At 41.4% G+C, this 17,500-nt stretch overlaps 2 protein-coding genes across 3 annotated transcripts in view; both read right to left on the reverse strand.

The window, feature by feature from the left end:
• LOC118495300 (nuclear factor 7, brain-like) overlaps nt 1–17,500 on the reverse strand; it is a 1,057,410-nt gene that overhangs the window by 578,311 nt on the left and 461,599 nt on the right. The window lies entirely within an intron of this gene.
• nicn1 (nicolin 1) overlaps nt 10,772–17,500 on the reverse strand; it is a 9,430-nt gene continuing 2,701 nt past the window's right edge. For both annotated transcript variants that reach the window (XM_031318545.2, XM_031318546.2), the window contains exons 3-7: nt 16,709–16,888; nt 14,532–14,645; nt 12,243–12,311; nt 11,804–11,908; nt 10,772–10,886 (exon numbers count right to left, since the gene is read on the reverse strand). In XM_031318545.2, the coding sequence (XP_031174405.1) occupies nt 10,845–10,886; nt 11,804–11,908; nt 12,243–12,311; nt 14,532–14,645; nt 16,709–16,888 (510 nt within the window). In that variant the 3' untranslated portion in view covers nt 10,772–10,844. The remainder of the gene's footprint in view (nt 10,887–11,803; nt 11,909–12,242; nt 12,312–14,531; nt 14,646–16,708; nt 16,889–17,500) is intronic.

Here is a 17,500-nt window from a genome sequence, read left to right on the forward strand (position 1 = left end):
TGATCCCTGGTATGTGATAATAGGCCCAACACCACAGTATGAGAAACATCCCCATAACATGATGTTTGCACCACCATGCTTTACTGTCTTCACAGTGTACTGTGGCTTGAATTCAGTGCATGGGGGTCGTCAGACAAACTGTCTGCGGCCCCTAGACCCAAAAAGAACTATTTGTCTCTCATCATGTTGCCCCATTTCTCCTTTGGCCAGTCAATCTGTCCTTTGGCAGATTTCAACCTATTCAGTACATGTCTTTTTTTCAGCAATGGGACTTTGCGGGGGCTTCTAGCTGATAGCTTAGCTTCACATAGCCTTCTTCTGATCATAACAGTACTCACAGGTAACTTTAAGTCTTCTTTGATTTTCCTGGAGCTGATCATTGGTTGAGCCTTTGCCATTTTGGCTATTCTTCGATCCATTCGAATGGTAGTTGACCATTTTTTCCCACGTCGTTCAGGCTTTGGATGCCATTTCAAGGCATTTGAAATCATTTTGGCTGAGCAGCCTATCATTTTCTGCACTTCTTTATATGTTATCCCCTCTCCAATCAACTTTTTAATCAAAGTCCGCTGTTCCTCAGAGAAATGTCTGGAACGACCCATTTTGCTGAGTATTTCCGTGTGAAATGCACTATAACCAGCATGCACAACATTTGCTTCCTTCCTTCCTTAAATATGGGCCATAACTGACACCTGTTTCTTCACAGGATCAATCACCTCACTAACTGAACTATTATTTTGAACATGCCCCTTTCAATTACAGATTCAATTACACAGAATGAGCAGCATGCATGTCATGACTGTTGGGTCTGTTGGTTTTCTATGACTCTACAACACTTACTAGTAAATTATTTGCCATGTAGAAATATCACTTCTACCAAAAAATGTGATTTATGAGGTTAGTGATGTTGGACTGCTATTATTTTGAACACAACTGTATTTTCTGTACTTAAGTTTATAGATCTGTACTTAAGTTTAGGGATCTGTACTTAAGTTTAGGGATCTGTACTTAAGTTTAGGGATCTGTACTTAAGTTTAGGGATCGGTACCTAAGTTTAGGGATCGGTACTTAAGTTTAGGGATCTGTACTTATGTTTAGGGATCTGTACTTAAGTTTAGGGATCTGTACTTAAGTTTAGGGATCTGTACTTATGTTTAGGGATCTGTACTTAAGTTTAGGGATCTGTACTTATGTTTAGGGATCGGTACTTAAGTTTAGGGATCTGTACTTAAGTTTAGGGATCGGTACCTAGGTTTAGGGATCGGTACTTAAGTTTAGGGATCTGTACTTATGTTTAGGGATCTGTACTTAAGTTTAGGGATCTGTACTTAAGTTTAGGGATCTGTACTTATGTTTAGGGATCGGTACTTAAGTTTAGGGATCTGTACTTATGTTTAGGGATCGGTACTTAAGTTTAGGGATCTGTACTTATGTTTAGGGATCGGTACTTAAGTTTAGGGATCGGTACTTAAGTTTAGAGATCTGTACTTATGTTTAGGGATCTGTACTTAAGTTTAGGGATCTGTACTTAAGTTTAGGGATCGGTACTTAAGTTTAGAGATCTGTACTTATGTTTAGGGATCTGTACTTAAGTTTAGGGATCTGTACTTATGTTTAGGGATCGGTACTTAAGTTTAGGGATCTGTACTTAAGTTTAGGGATCGGTACCTAGGTTTAGGGATCGGTACTTAAGTTTAGGGATCTGTACTTATGTTTAGGGATCTGTACTTAAGTTTAGGGATCTGTACTTAAGTTTAGGGATCTGTACTTATGTTTAGGGATCGGTACTTAAGTTTAGGGATCTGTACTTATGTTTAGGGATCGGTACTTAAGTTTAGGGATCTGTACTTATGTTTAGGGATCGGTACTTAAGTTTAGGGATCGGTACTTAAGTTTAGAGATCTGTACTTATGTTTAGGGATCTGTACTTAAGTTTAGGGATCTGTACTTAAGTTTAGGGATCGGTACTTAAGTTTAGAGATCTGTACTTATGTTTAGGGATCTGTACTTATGTTTAGGGATCTGTACTTATGTTTAGGTACTGAACCCCTGGACCCCATTTGAGAAACACAGCTTTAGAGGGTAGAAATAATCGACCTATGTGGTCATGTGGTTTGTAGAACTTGTTGCAAAACATTTGTGTTGCTTCTCGCAGTGAATGAATTGCACGAGGATGTCTCTGTCCCTCTGGCACACGGGTGAAGTGTTTTAGCATTATTCATGAACGTCTGTTTCAGGTTTTTATCTTGTTTGCTCAAATCAGCTGTGTGGCTCGTCGTAATGAACACACCAAGTGGTATCTCTCTCTCTCCCTCTCTCTCTGAATCTCTTTGTCTTTCACACACACAGGCTAAGTTTTATCGTTTATTTACCTCAATTGTGCAGTTTTCCAGTCTGCTGCTCGGAATGATGGAGTGAAAATGCATCTCCTCCTTCACAATAAAACCCTTGAGTGTTCAAACTTTCTTACGGTTCAGCACACTGTGTCTCTTCTTCATACTAATAACTCGGTTCAGTTGTGAGAATGAATACGGTGTCAGAGTCAATGAGCACATTTGCAGCTGTATAAGCAGCAGCAGTTGGTCTTTTGCTGCAGGTAAATAAGAGACATGCAAATAGTCTTATCATCCATAAAACAGAGAATGATTCTAGGAAACACCTGCTTATCTTTTATATGTGCTTAATAATCAGTCTTTCACGAGATTCAACACCTGCAGGCTTTGCATACGTGGTTGGTAATTGTCTTAAACATCTTACAATGTTACCGTTCTGTTTGCTAATTTCTTGCTGTGGATCAAGCAATAACAGTAAGACAGCAGCGTTGGCGGTGAAAGCTAATTCATCTTTCCACCCACTTTTAATTCTCCATTTTCCTCTGAGGCTACATCTACATCGCTACGTTTTGGTTTAAAAAGGATTATCTTCTGCTACGTTCCCCCCTCTCATTCCCCCTGCTCTGGTGTTTCCCCCTCTCATTCCCCCTGGTCTGGTGTTTCCCCCTCTCATTCCCCCTGCTCTGGCGTTTCTCCCTCTCATTCCCCCTGCTCTGGCGTTTCCCCCTCTCATTCCTCCTGCTCTGGTGTTTCCCCCTCTCATTCCCCCTGCTCTGGCGTTTCCCCCTCTCATTCCCCCTGCTCTGGCGTTTCCCCCTCTCATTCCCCCTGCTCTGGTGTGTCCGAGCCCCTAAACCGGAGACATTAGGAAACTCTTCTGACCCGTTTTGGTTCTGAATCTGCGGGGTTGTGTTTCAGTCTCAACGTCTCCAAACGGAGACCTTTGACAACACCGACAGTGACGCCAACGTTTCTCCTCCTGATTGGGTCTTATCGGTCACGACGTCTCGTTCTCTGAGACTAAAGCTACTAACGTTACCATGGTAACTACCAGCAGTGGGCGGAGTCTCCACGCTGCCTCCTGTTTATGCCCAGTATACCAGGATGATGATGAGATATGAGGTTTGGGCGTGTTAGTTTAACCAGAGATTAGTTCTTCTACTGGAGATAAAAACACTTGGTGCACAGAGATCACTTTGGGATCAAAACTTAAACGCTTTAAAACCAAAACGTAGCGCTGGAGATGGAGCCTCAGGTGGATTCAGCTGTGCTAAGAAGTTTGGAGGAAAAGTGGTATTCATTCCTGGATGCCTTTGTCTGAACTTGAACAGTCTGGGGGAGTTTTCTGTTTTGGAGCATAACCCAAATCTAGTTTCTATTTTGCTGAGGTGGCGCTTGCTGCTCGCTGTTATTTGTGGAGATGTACTTTAAATTAGCCGTTGCACTAACCGTGACACGCTGCTTTGTCTTTTATTCCCTTCTGAATTACAGAACACACTGGGACAATGTTGTGATTAAAACATATACTACAGAATATTCTTCTTTTTGTTTTTGTACAGTCTCCATTACTCTTCTTTACAGAGGACAGAAAAACTCTGAGCTTCTGTTTCAGCACATTTCTTACAAAGCTTAAATTGAGTTTCTGTTTTTGTTTTTGTCCATTGAGAGTTTCAGATTGGCTTGCATATTGATCTGGAAGCTATTTGCATGTCTCCTTGTTAAAAACAAATAAAGAAATTGCAATTTAATCAGCGTTGAAGCCAATCACAAGCCCGCGGAACAAAAACAATCACTTCTCTTCCAATTATGAGAAGAAACAATCGGCTGCATGCGTTTTGGGCCCACAGGACAAGACAACATTGGTGCATTTATCATTTCAATTATGTATTACTGAGCCTCGACACCAAGCTGCGTTAAACCAGAGATGTTTCAATTTCATAACTGTATTTTTCAACATTTTGGTATCTGCACCAAAGAATACATGTTTGTCTGTGTTACTAACTGGCTGTAAAGCCCAACCTCATCATGCATTACATTTTTCAGTGTTCAAAGTGTGAGGGAAACATCTGTATTGAAAGTTATCACATACTGTATGCTTTAATGGAGCTAGCTTAATTTTGTTACATCCACAACTTACAATCTCCAATTTAGGACATCGTATAGTCTAATCTTCTGCTACTTAACACATCCCCCTAGCCCTGGACCTGGTGAAATATGAACCTAAGTCTGTCACATCATTACATTACATGTCATGTCATTTAGCTGACCCTTTTATCTAAAGCGACTTACAATTGCTATATATGTCAGAGGTCGCACACCTGTGGAGCTACTAGGGGTTAAGTGTCTTGCTCAGGGACACATTGGTTGATGTATCTCAGTGGGAATCTAACCCAGATCTCCCACACCAAAGGCATGTGTCATATCCACTGCTCCATCACCACCCACATCATATGGATACAACTATAAAGATACAATCTGCCTGTTCCCACAACACTTAGCGATGGTTAGCTTGTTACCTGTGACGATATCTGCTAAATGTAACGTCTCTTTCACATTATCCAGTGACTGACCTATCTGGGTGTGTTTGGAGATGCCTGATGAAGTTCCACGTTGTTGATCCAGCATCCTTTATCTTGGTGCCACACACCTTGCATGTAGCAATTATCTATAAAGTAATAGTTTTTTTTAAACATAAAAACATCTGTGAAATTACGTTCACTAAACCCACCAGACTCCATGTAAATAAACAATCATTTTAGCATCGTAAAATAAACTGCACTCAAAGTCGACACAAACAAAATAAAACTGCGAAAAAGCCGTTTTGGGTTGTATTTCCACTTTTCCAACCATCACAACTCTAGTTCTGGTTGAAATAAACACATAGTTTACCTAACATATGTTGGCTCTATACACACTAAAAGTATTGTTTTTTTTAAATGGAGTCTGGTGGATTTAGCACTAGCGACTTCAGAGCTGTGTCTGGTTAAACAGAAAGAGGTTTTAAAAAGGTCTATCTTTGAAGGGATCCCTACCATAACGTTGTCAGACACTTAGAATATTAATCTGAGCCTGTCTGTGGGAAAACAGCACTTTTTGTGGACGCTTACTCACGGTACCCAATTGCCATTAATGTTACATTGCAGCATGTTTTTCTAGCAGAATAAGGTATTCCATTCACAGCATGATGCGTCTTTTCTCTCGCTGTCAGGTATCAGAGAGAGGCGATGACTCCGCTGTCAAAGACTCATCTGAATGAATGATTCATGATGGCGGGGTGAAAAGCTAAATAAATAAAATGTAGGCTACTTGGAATCCGTGATTTGGAGACAAATGGGAGAGGGTCTTTCAATAAAAATCCTCCTCCTGAACAATCAGCCCCCCTTCACTTCTGAAACTACCACTTTCCCCCAGTCAGGAGCAAAGTACACTCTTCTCTAAACTGTTAAAATGTAATTTACATTACTAATTATGGTGTGGAACTCCCCGACAATAACACACAAACGGCACCCTACAGGAGGAAAGACACCAGAGTGATCCAGGCACAAAGTAACTAAGTATCTGAAGGCTGAAGATTCCTGCAATAAAAATGGAATGAGAGCAACGGGAAAAGCTCCTGTTGGGGATTTTATTGGGCTGATGCTTTAGACTCTCTCCAAGTTAATTTAGGATTACTGCAATGCCAGAAGTGTGAAGGTGGACTTTAAGGATTTGGGCCACTAGCACAGAAAATCTCCAACCTCTACTCAGCATATTTGTGTGTACCAAAGGATCAGGGACAAGTCAAAGTAACTTTTTATATTATTTCCAGTAAGTTTTAGATGCACTGGAGTTTAATGACGACATTCTCACGAACGTAAACTTATGCACAAGATTCGTATGATATCCTACAAAACTACGGCGACTGTGAGGTTCGTGTCCTGTTTGAAAGGGGGGGGGGGGCACCGTATGCGTAACCTTAAGTAAAGTAATGTTGAACCCAAACCATGATATTTAACTCAGTAGTTTTGGTGCCTAAACCTAAACCAAACTGCAACCGTTTCACAACATAAACGTGTTTAAAATGTCCTAGTCTATATCCACGACCTCCCACTTCCGGGATTGCTCCGTTGCCGCCGGAAATTCTGTCCCTCTTTTCGGCCAGATGTGCGTCCCCTTCCTCTGTCTCTGTGTTGGCGTTCTAACCTCCGGTGGATTTGTGAGGACTATGGTTAACTGCTCCTCAGATCTCTGCAGGGTAAATCCAGACAGCTAGCTAGACTATCTGTCCAATCTGAGTTTTCTGTTGCACGACTTCCCGAGGCTATGTTGTAGAGGCACCGTTTCTCCGTCCGGAGCTTAGCCCCGCCCATGATGATTGTGATTGGTTTAAAGAAATGCCAATAAACCAGAGCACGTTTTTCTCCCATCCAGGAATGCTGTGTGGACTAGCCAGACAAAAAAATGTCCTGACCGTTATGTTCAAAACTGTGACAGCTACGTTGTCCTGTTTAGATTTGAGAAGATATTCCTTCCCTCTAATACGACCCCCAGAGTTCTCCGTCCTTTATCTAAACCAGAGAAGGCAACGGTCCCAGTCTGGTTAGGTTTAGACACCAAAACTACTGAGTTAAGTTGATAAAAAGATGGAGGTTTGGGTTCAAATCAGACGTGACTTCACTTCCTGAAGGTTACCATGGTGACGCAGAACGTGACGTAGCTCCGTTTGTTCCCTAAAGTTAAAAAAACTCTCTGTTTCCTTTTCTTTTCAAACGGGACATGAACCCCGGTCTCCTGGGTGATAGTCCTGTGTTTGTTTGTCTATTCATACATAGTCTATAGTCCCTAGTCCATAGTCCATAGTCCTAGTCCATAGCATACATAGGACATAGTCTATAGTCCAAAGTCCACAGTCCTAGTCCATAGCATACATAGGACATAGTCCATAGGACATAATTGGAGCATTCTTCTGAGGGAGGACAGTCTCAATCCATGACCTATATTGTCGTATGGTTTAAAATATGCTCACCTTTAAAAATAAACAGTGATCAAAGTGAAAAATAGAGGGAAGGGAAGGGAAAGAAGATGGAGGTTTGTGGTTTTCAGAGCTGCGTTGAAGGAGATTTGTGTCCTCCATTAGAAAGAAAAACAAACAGATTCATCACTCCACTGCCGCGGGTACCGTTCCTCCCGTCTTTATGTCCGTCTGTCTGCCTCTTTAATTGTCTTTCTTTCTCTTGCGCACATAAACAAAGCCTCTCCTCCCCTTCCTGCATCCACACTCGTCTCGCTCTCTAACAAATGTTTCTTTGCTCTGGGATGCATCAATATGCAGGCTGCGAGAAGAGGGTGTGGGTGTACAAATTTAAATGTCAAGTACACTTGAGTAGGCAGCTGGCTCTACAGATTTGTGGTTTATAGTTTTGTCGTTGCTATGTGTGTGTGTGTGTGTGTGCGTGTGTGTCTGTCTAGGTGCACAGACAGTCTCCTGCCCGTTATCAAGTTGCTTCAATTTCGACTCAATTTCTTCTCTCTCCGACTCTCATTTACCTTTCTTCACCCTCCCTCCCATTTGCAGCTCTGCTGGAAGCTACGGATTGAAGTCTAGTCCGGGATAGTTTATTTGTAAAGCCCAACATCACATTTAATGTCTCATAGGTGACAGACAACAGCAACAGGAGACGAGGAAAAACTCAAAGCTATCAATTCAATTTCAATTCATATGCTGCGAGAAGAGGGTGTGGGTGTATGCATTTATAGTATTTATAGTAGTAATCCCAGGACATGAACACCTGTTTCCTGGTGAAAGTCTTGTGTTTTCTCCTTAACTTCTTCAGGACATGAACACCTGTTTCCTGGTGAAAGTCTTGTGTTTTCTCCTTAACTTCTTCAGGACATGAACACCTGTTTCCTGGTGATAGTCTTGTGTTTTCTCCTTAACTTCTTCAGGACATGAACACCTGCTTCCTGGTGATAGTCTTGTGTTTTCTCCTTAACTTCTTCAGGACATGAACACCTGCTTCCTGGTGATAGTCTTGTGTTTTCTCCTTAACTTCTTCAGGACATGAACACCTGTTTCCTGGTGAAAGTCTTGTGCTTTCTCCTTAACTTCTTCCGGGACATGAACTCTACCCTCTGCCCCCCCCCCCCTCTCTGCCCCAGTCTGTGATATCTGAGCCGCTGCAGCACGTAACAAGGACATGATTGCATGTTGGACATGTGTAATTATAATGAGCAAACCTAAGCATTGTAGAAAGTCATTTAAACTTCCTGGTATTTTTAAAAACCTCCCCATCAGCATGTCTACATTTGGTTACGTAGTGCGATGGGTGAGATTAGTTCCACTTTAATCAGACTGGCAGAAAAAGTTGAAGAGTAATATTGAATCTTATTTAATGTGAAATTCAGCCTTCCCTCTGCAAACAGGCACACACACACACACACACACACACACACACACACACACACACACACACACACACACACACACACACCTCCATTAAAGCTTATTGAATGTGAAATTCAGCCTTCTCTCTGCAAACACACACACACACACACACACACACACACACATGCACACATGCACACACGCAGAGAGTGTCACAAAGGCTAAAAATAAAGCGAGAAAATAATGTCGTAAAAAGCGGACAGGCTGCCGGGCCTTTTTCTTAAATCAAGAGCGCCATCTAGTGGGCTTAACAAATACATCCAGTGGTTCATGAAGCTCCATTTGGACATCTCTCAGGTCTTTAACATGAACTGGTCCTCACAAAGTCTGTCACAATCAGAAAAGGATTTATTGCCAAGTTAGTAACGCTTACAATATGTTTACCTTGGTTGGTGCATACATAAACATGTTAAACATGAATATGAAATAAACAATAAATACAGACACACACAGACAGACGCACAGAGACACACACACACACACACCACACACACACTCAGAGAGACACACACACACACACACACACACACACACACTCAGAGAGACACACACACACACACACACACACAGACACACACACACACGCAGAGACACAAACAAACACACACACAGAGACACACAGGCACAAACAAACACACACACACACACACACACACACACACACACACACACACACACACACACACCACACACACACACACACTCAGAGAGACACACACACACACACACACACACACACACACCACACACACACACACACACACACACAGAGAGACACACACACACACACACACACACTCAGAGAGACACACACACAGAGACACACACACACACACACACGCAGAGACACAAACAAACACACACAAAGGCACAGAGAGACACAAACACACACACACGCACAGAGACACAAACACACACTCACTCACACTCACACACACGCACAGAGACACACAGAGTCACAAACACACACACTCACACACACACACAAATAAATACACAATCAAATATGTATAACGATGTTGAGGGATGTGCAAAAGTTGAGGATAAAACGTAGACTCATTGTATTCCGAAGCCTTCCGACACAAAGCGAAGTAAAAATTCATAAGATATTAATGTCTGATTGGTTTATCTGTCTCTGGGGGCGGGTCTTACACACTACTAAAGTTTGATTGACACATTTTGGACAAATCATTTAGGAGAAAAGGATTTATTGCCAAGTTAGTAACGCTTACAATATGTTTGCTTGGTGGATAGCGCATACATCAAAATATTAAACATATTAATAGGAAAGAAACAATAAATACAGCAACAAATATGTACAATATACCCAGTTTTCCATAGTGGATGGCATTACATAAACAGTATGCACTCTCATCCCCTTGTTACCTGTGTTTCTATACAGACTGTTGGACTCATTAAATCCTCCTGCAGCATCACGGATGTCGACCAAGCACAGCGTGTTGCTGCGAGACAATAAGTCAGTTTAGAGTTTTCTAATGTCACACTGCAGCATTAGAGCAGCGCTGCTGAGTAAATATACTTCAGCTCAATAACACAACTGCATCAGTAAAAACACAAGTCACCATAAATCATAATAGTTCTCTCATTAGTCACTTAAATTAAAAAAAGAAGACAAAATGTTTAATGCCTTCTACTGTTCTCTAAAGTCCAAATCATCGTCTCTCTCTCTCTCTCTCCCCAACATTTTTGTTACTTTATTCAAAGTTCTTTTATCATTTTTTATTCTTCAATGCTATAAAATTGAATTATACACCCAAATTCAATGAAAGTAGTGAACTGATTTATTAAACTTGTGAAGAGCGTTGGTTGTATGGAACATCCACATTATTATTTTTTCTGATATAGAAACTTTTTGAAAATGAGTCAAATTTGAGCCGAGAACAGGAGGGTTAAATTGTTTGTACGGGACGCAGGAGGAATTTTCTACCTGGAAGTTATTGTGAACAAACATTGGGATTGGGTCTATGGCTCAGAAGCAGGCAATATACATTTGAATAGTTTTCTGTCATTATATCTTCCACAAAGTGAGCTTTATGTACATGTACAGTAAGAAGTGAGCGGCCAGGTTACGTCAGGGAGAGCAGGTTGATGTCGTAGCATCCATCCACCTGGAGCAACAAACAACAAACACACAGGATTTAGTTCACCCTCCGCGTCTTTATAAACTCACACAGGTGCTTTCACTTCTTTTGGCTGATTGGACCTCTTCTCAGGACCAGACAGTGTGTACAGGCCACGCGTGATTGGCTCTCATGTTAGATGTGTTGCACCTGTTGCAAATCACAACTTAACGAATGAACACCTAACTCATAACTCTTTACAAGCCTCTAAACACACACACGCACACACACGCGCACACACACACGCGCACACGCGCGCGCACACACACACACACACACACACACACACACACACACACACACACACACACACACACACACACACACACACACACACACACACACACACACACACGCAGTTCTTCTGGCTGATTAGACTCTGCTCAGGTTGAAGGTGGGTCGGAGCTTTGATGGGAATTTATAAAGTCACAAATCTTTATCTACCAATAAGAAAGATAACGCTGTCATTTGTCCCGCCCTAACAGGTGCAACAAAGCTAACAAGAGACTCAGCAAGATGTCAATCAATCAGTCAAGAGCCTCTAAACACACCCACCCCCCCAGTCCTGGGAACAGGTCCAATCACACAGGTTAACTGAAAACACCTGTGTCTGTATTTAGAGCCTTTAAACATAAGGGATTAGGTTATTTATCAAACTTTAAACCAAAAAGAAGACAATAAACCAAAACAGGGTTCAACAGTAAGGGTTGCCCGATGGCCCGGGGAAAGTAAATAACGTTTTTGTTTACATTTTTGACAGTTTTGTTTTGTTTTTTATGACCTGGATGGCTAAGAACCTTCACACCTTTCCATTCCTCTTTTGTTATGGCTGCAACACCATCTACATCTGTGTCAACTCAACTGAAAGTAAGGAAGCAGTGGTGATCAGTGTGTTTCAGACTCACGTCAAAGCGTCCGATGGAGGCTGTAGTCTGGTTGGTCTGCATCACCTCAGTCAGAGCCCACATCTGCTGGATGCTGGATGAAACCGTCTGGGGGTCCGGGAGGCCCTGAGACACCGACAGGAAGACACATGTCAAGCACAGGAAGCCAGGGGGCACTGCAGGACATATTGATTTACACACAGGGATTTTAGAAATGCTTTTTCAAGATAATCCAATGGTGTTTTTAAATGTAAACTTAAGACTAAAAAGTAGGAAAAGGTCATAGTATAGTATGTCAAGAAAGTGATAAAAAAAAGTCATAGTATGTCGAAAAAGTTGTAAAAAAGTCATAGTAGAGAATTAGTAAAGGATTACTAGTTATAATCAATATATTATGGTTATGAGCCTGTTTGCATGGACAGAAAGATAGTCAGAGACACACAGGAAACTAAATGTGTACCTCCAGGTCAGGGTGTTGGTCGACCAGCGTCAGGTCAGACAGCCAATCAGAAACCTCCTTCTCTGGGTCCTGAAAGGAAAAACAAACAAACGCCACTTAAATTGTGCAGTTGAGTCTAATGTTGCAATCACCAGTCTGGGATCATTTAGCTTGATTTAAATGAGGTTGTTACATCCACTGTGTGAAGGATTTGAAAAGTCGTTCCTTTGGCTCCATCTGGTGGTAGCATCAAGAATGACAACGTCGTGGACAGGTATGCATGATGCTACTTTACATCCCTCTGATCCCTCACAAAGATTACTATTTTAAACATTGTTATTTTTTTATATAGAGCTTTTCAAAGTACTCAAAGACACCAGCACATTAAGCATATTAAAAACAAGTGAAACAAAAAAACAACAGCAGGTAAAATGTGATATTATAAGAGGGTGAAGGCTGAAATCTAAAGAGGTAGGGTTTTGATGAGAAGTGATTTGAATGTGTCCAGGTCAGTACAGTGATGGATGTGTATGGATAGGCAGTTCCAGAGAGAGAGAGGACTGCGATGGTGAAAGCTCGGTCTCCACAGGTTTGATGCTTAAGGCCTCCTGCACACTGCCTCTGTGTAATATTCATATATGTATTATTATAGTGTTTCCTCTATGTTGATTTTGTAGTGGCGGCCCACCATGGCAAAATTTCTGCCGCCACGGTATCAGAAATATGTACACAATGTAGTCGCGCCTTTTAAATGATCCTGCCGATTTAACGCACCCCCCGTTGGCTGTCGCTCACATTGCAATTTAACAACAAGTAGAACTATTCAGAGGTTATTGGACCCGTCCAGTTTAACAAGTAGAACTATTCAGAGGTTATTGGACCCGTCCAGTTTAACAACAAGTAGAACTATTCAGAGGTTATTGGACCCGTCCAGTTTAACAACAAGTAGAGCTATTCAGAGGTTATTGGACCCGTCCAGTTTAACAAGTAGAACTATTCAGAGGTTATTGGACCCGTCCAGTTTAACAAGTAGAACTATTCAGAGGTTATTGGACCCGTCCAGTTTAACAACAAGTAGAACTATTCAGAGGTTATTGGACCCGTCCAGTTTAACAACAAGTAGAACTATTCAGAGGTTATTGGACCCGTCCAGTTTAACAAGTAGAACTATTCAGAGGTTATTGGGCCCGTCCAGTTTAACAAGTAGAACTATTCAGAGGTTATTGGGCCCGTCCAGTTTAACTCCCCATGCTGTTGTGTTGCTGTAGTTTATTGTCAAAATGTTTGCTTTCTTCCGAGTCGACTATTAAACGAACAGCTCCACCAAAAACGTAAAATTCATTTTGTAGACCTGTTGTAGATGTTAAGTGCCCTATATGAAAACAAAACAGTTCAATCACAACTGATTGAACTGTACCTCTATTCACACACAATTCCTCATTGTGTGTGAATAGAGGTGAATAAATATTTTTGTTTGTGTTGCAGTGAAGTGTCAGTTCTGTTTCATATGTAAAACATCTGGCGGCGGGGCTGGCGGGGGGGATTGTTGTTCAGACAGACCTGCCCCCACTGCTAAAAAAAATCCTAAAGGAAACACTGTAATTTCTATAAAATAAACAAAACTAAATTTTCATAATTCATTTACACGTTGCCAATACCTGCCCCACTTTCATATTTGTAGCGTGTTACACATTTTCATTTCCTCATCTAAAAGATTTAACACGTTTACTACTTTTGCCGATATACATCTTTGTTTTACATTTGTTCTAATCTTTACATGCACATTCCCCTTAGTTCATACTTGCTCTCTCTAATCCGCCAGACAGAAATAAAAGCCAGACGCGTAATTACACTACAAATCAAACAGTCCCTGAATATTACACTGATGCTGTGTACATAAAAAGCTAGCAGAGCAGTTAGCTTCACTCTCAGAGGCATTTAGACTTCATTAAGTACATTATTCTATCTTTGCTTTCATTGACTTTGTGATTAATGTTAGTTTACTTTGAATGTCAAAAGTTCTGAACACATTTTCTCTCCCTCTAATGAAAAACATGAGAAACTGGATGTTTTCTAAGACGTGCCTCAAGACTTTGATTCTCTGGCTTTTAAATGTGTTTAATCTGTTTTAACATGTTTTTCATGGGTTTTAATTTGTGTTTTAACTTGTTTCTAGTTACATCTTCTCATGTTTCCACCACATCTATGTATATATGCATATCTATCTGTGTTTTTGTTTTTGTCAATCACTTTGGTGCAAACTTGTGTGCTTTTAAAGTGCTGTATAAATGAAATAAACTGGAAACTAACCGGCTCGGTGTGAGGGAATATTTGGATGTGTTCGAGGCCGAAGGTGAGCCAGGCAGACGACGGCTGTCTCAGGATCAGTCTCACAGACGACACATGATCCGCCTCCACCTGCATCTACACACACACACACACACACACACACACACACACACACACACACACACACACACACACACACAACAGTAAAGAATATGATGAGGCATGCTGGACAAAAAGAGCTTCTGAAGTATTTTATGGATCAGGGAATTAAATGAGCAAGACATGTAGAAAAACAACAACAAGAACATTGTTTAAATTTAAAATAAAGAGTTGAAATTATCAGCAGCAACTGACTGGCTATTAAGGCAGCGGTTCCCAAACTTTTTCACATCACGGACCCCTAAACTGACATAGATTACACCACAGACCCCCCCTATCATAAGATTTGGTTCCAGGGTCCCCCTCTGACAGGATCTTTGCTTTTAGATGCTGTTAAAAGAAGTGTATTAAGACAAATAGTCATACATCTTATGTATGGAATAATAGAAAACATATACTGTATGATTTCCCTTTTTGCTGGGTGCTTTTTTGCTTTTTGCTTTTTCCTCCTCCTGAACAATCTGTCCCCCTCACTTCAGACGTTACGGCTACGCCCCTGCCTGTACCCTACACAAGTCGGCGCGTCCACATTGTACAAGTCTTCCATGATCACGACCACCCCCACCCTTCCTCCACACAGTTGCTAGTAGCCAAGGAGGACATGGAGGGTTAAAACACACATGATGGACTCTTCAGAAGAAGTCATTATCTTCACTTGAGTTTCTGCGCGTGAAAGTCTCCGGAACGTCACAATCTTCTGAACATCTTCTGAAATCCAGAGAGAGTTGTGTGGAGCTGATAGTCTTAATTAAATTTGTTGCAACTCATTTGGCAATGGCTTGAATGTAACGGACGTTTAATATAATATAATGTAATATAATATAATATCGTTTAAAAGTTATGCACTAAAGCTATAACAGTAGGGCTGATTTAACAGGGAAACAATACAGGAGAGGCGTTTGTCAGAGAAACAACTGAAGTTTTGTGTTTTGTACACAGAAAATACTACTGTAACAGTAAAAACACTGAGCATCCCTTAAGGCTAAACATGACAAACAATAACCCATAAACAGAAAACAAACATCATTTACACTCTCATGATTACATTTTAAACTACGTCACTCGGAGCGCCGTCTGAAGTAAACAAAAATGAAATTAGCATCCCCCATCTGGCTATATTTGCATAGAGAATAAACAAAAAATGAAGAATAATTCAGGCTGTATTGCCTCCACAGATCAACATAATGCTTGTTGAGCCTTTGGTGCAGAGTTGGCTGGCTCACCAACTCCAGCTGAGAGGGAAAACAAATGGCACTGAGCTCTGACAGCCTGTATTAGTTTTATGCCCAATGGGATCTGTTGGTTTACAGTAGAGGGCTAATATTTAATGTTCACTGGGATGTAAGAGGACGAAGTTTAAACTAAGAAGTAATATTCGAATATTCGGAAAACATTGTTTTAGTCAGTTTAATCTGTTTGAGTCATTTTTTAAGCGATTGCCGCTTGTTAAATGTGAATATTTTCTAGTCAGTGACACTGTGTGTGTGTGTGTGTGTGTGTGTGTGTGTGCGTGTTTGTGTCTGTGTGTCTCTGTGTGTGCGTCTGTCTCAGTGTGTGTGTGTGTGTGTGTGTGTGTGTGTGTGTGTGTGTGTGTCTGTGTGTGTATGTGTCTGTGTGTGTTTGTCTGTGTGTATGTGTCTGCATGTGTCTGTGTGTGTATGTGTCTCTCTTTTTTGAATATTAAATATTATTCACATTATCCACGATACAAACAAAAAAGGTCTAAAAGGAGACTAGGCATGGGCCTGTGACCGGTTTCAAGGTATACCGTGGTTTGAAAAAGTGAGTCAAAAAGGACAGAAAGGGCAGTTTAGAAACCCGTCTCCCTGCCAGTGTGCAGTGTGTTTCAAAATAAAATACATTGTGTTCAATGGAAAAAAAGTTGTTTTTAACCCACACATTTCAAAATAATACATTTTAAAGGCTGTAACTGCAATACCGTGAAACCATGATATTTTTGCTGAAGGATACTGTCAGCGTCTCATACCGGCCCATGAGACTCTTCATTAGTGGCGTGTTATGTTGCGCTGCAGCCCCACCTGTGTCCTGTGGATGGAGCAGTAGTCCTGGGACCCCCCCTCTGTGTGGGGGTTGTCCATCAGCGGCAGGTCTCTCAGAGCGGTCCACCACTTAGCGTTGGCCTCCGGCCCCAAATTCTTCCTCAGCAAACGCACCGTCACATACGCCGTGTAGTAGTTCTTAAAGGTGATTTCCTCAATCTGAAACACACACAGCGGCCGGGGATTATTATACAGAACTCTACAGAGGAGGCAGATCACATATGTGTGTGTGTGTATATGTGTGTGTGTGTGTGTGTGTGTGTGTGTGTGTGTGTGTGTGTTTTCTGCTTCACTACGTAGCCGCTGGGAGACACAAGAAACATGGATAGAGATAACTAGAGTCCCCATGTTACATCATCATTCTACCACTCCTCCTCCACCTCTGGACTGGACGGCACAAGGCGATCAATTTTGTGTGGGAGAGATGAATAAAAGCTGCGCACACGCGAGTCAGCCGAGCGCCACGGACCGCAGGTTTTCTACTCCGCCTCCATCACCAACAGCTGTTTTGCCGTCTCTGTTACTTACACAGTCACACACCTCACACACACGTTTTACTTTTTCGGGCAACTGGCTGATTGTATATGACCTTGACGTATGTTGAACCCTGTGTCATTTAGGCGACTCACAGTACATCGTAAAAAGCGCCAAAAACTTCAGAAAAAGTGGCAAAATATATATATATTTTTTTTAAAAGCCCCCGAAAAAGTGGCAAAAAGCATCGGCAAAAGCAACAAAAACTTCAAAAAAGTGGCAAAAATATGAAATAAA

The sequence above is a fragment of the Sander lucioperca genome, chromosome 6, assembly GCF_008315115.2.
Source record: "Sander lucioperca isolate FBNREF2018 chromosome 6, SLUC_FBN_1.2, whole genome shotgun sequence".
Classification (NCBI taxonomy): domain Eukaryota; kingdom Metazoa; phylum Chordata; class Actinopteri; order Perciformes; family Percidae; genus Sander; species Sander lucioperca.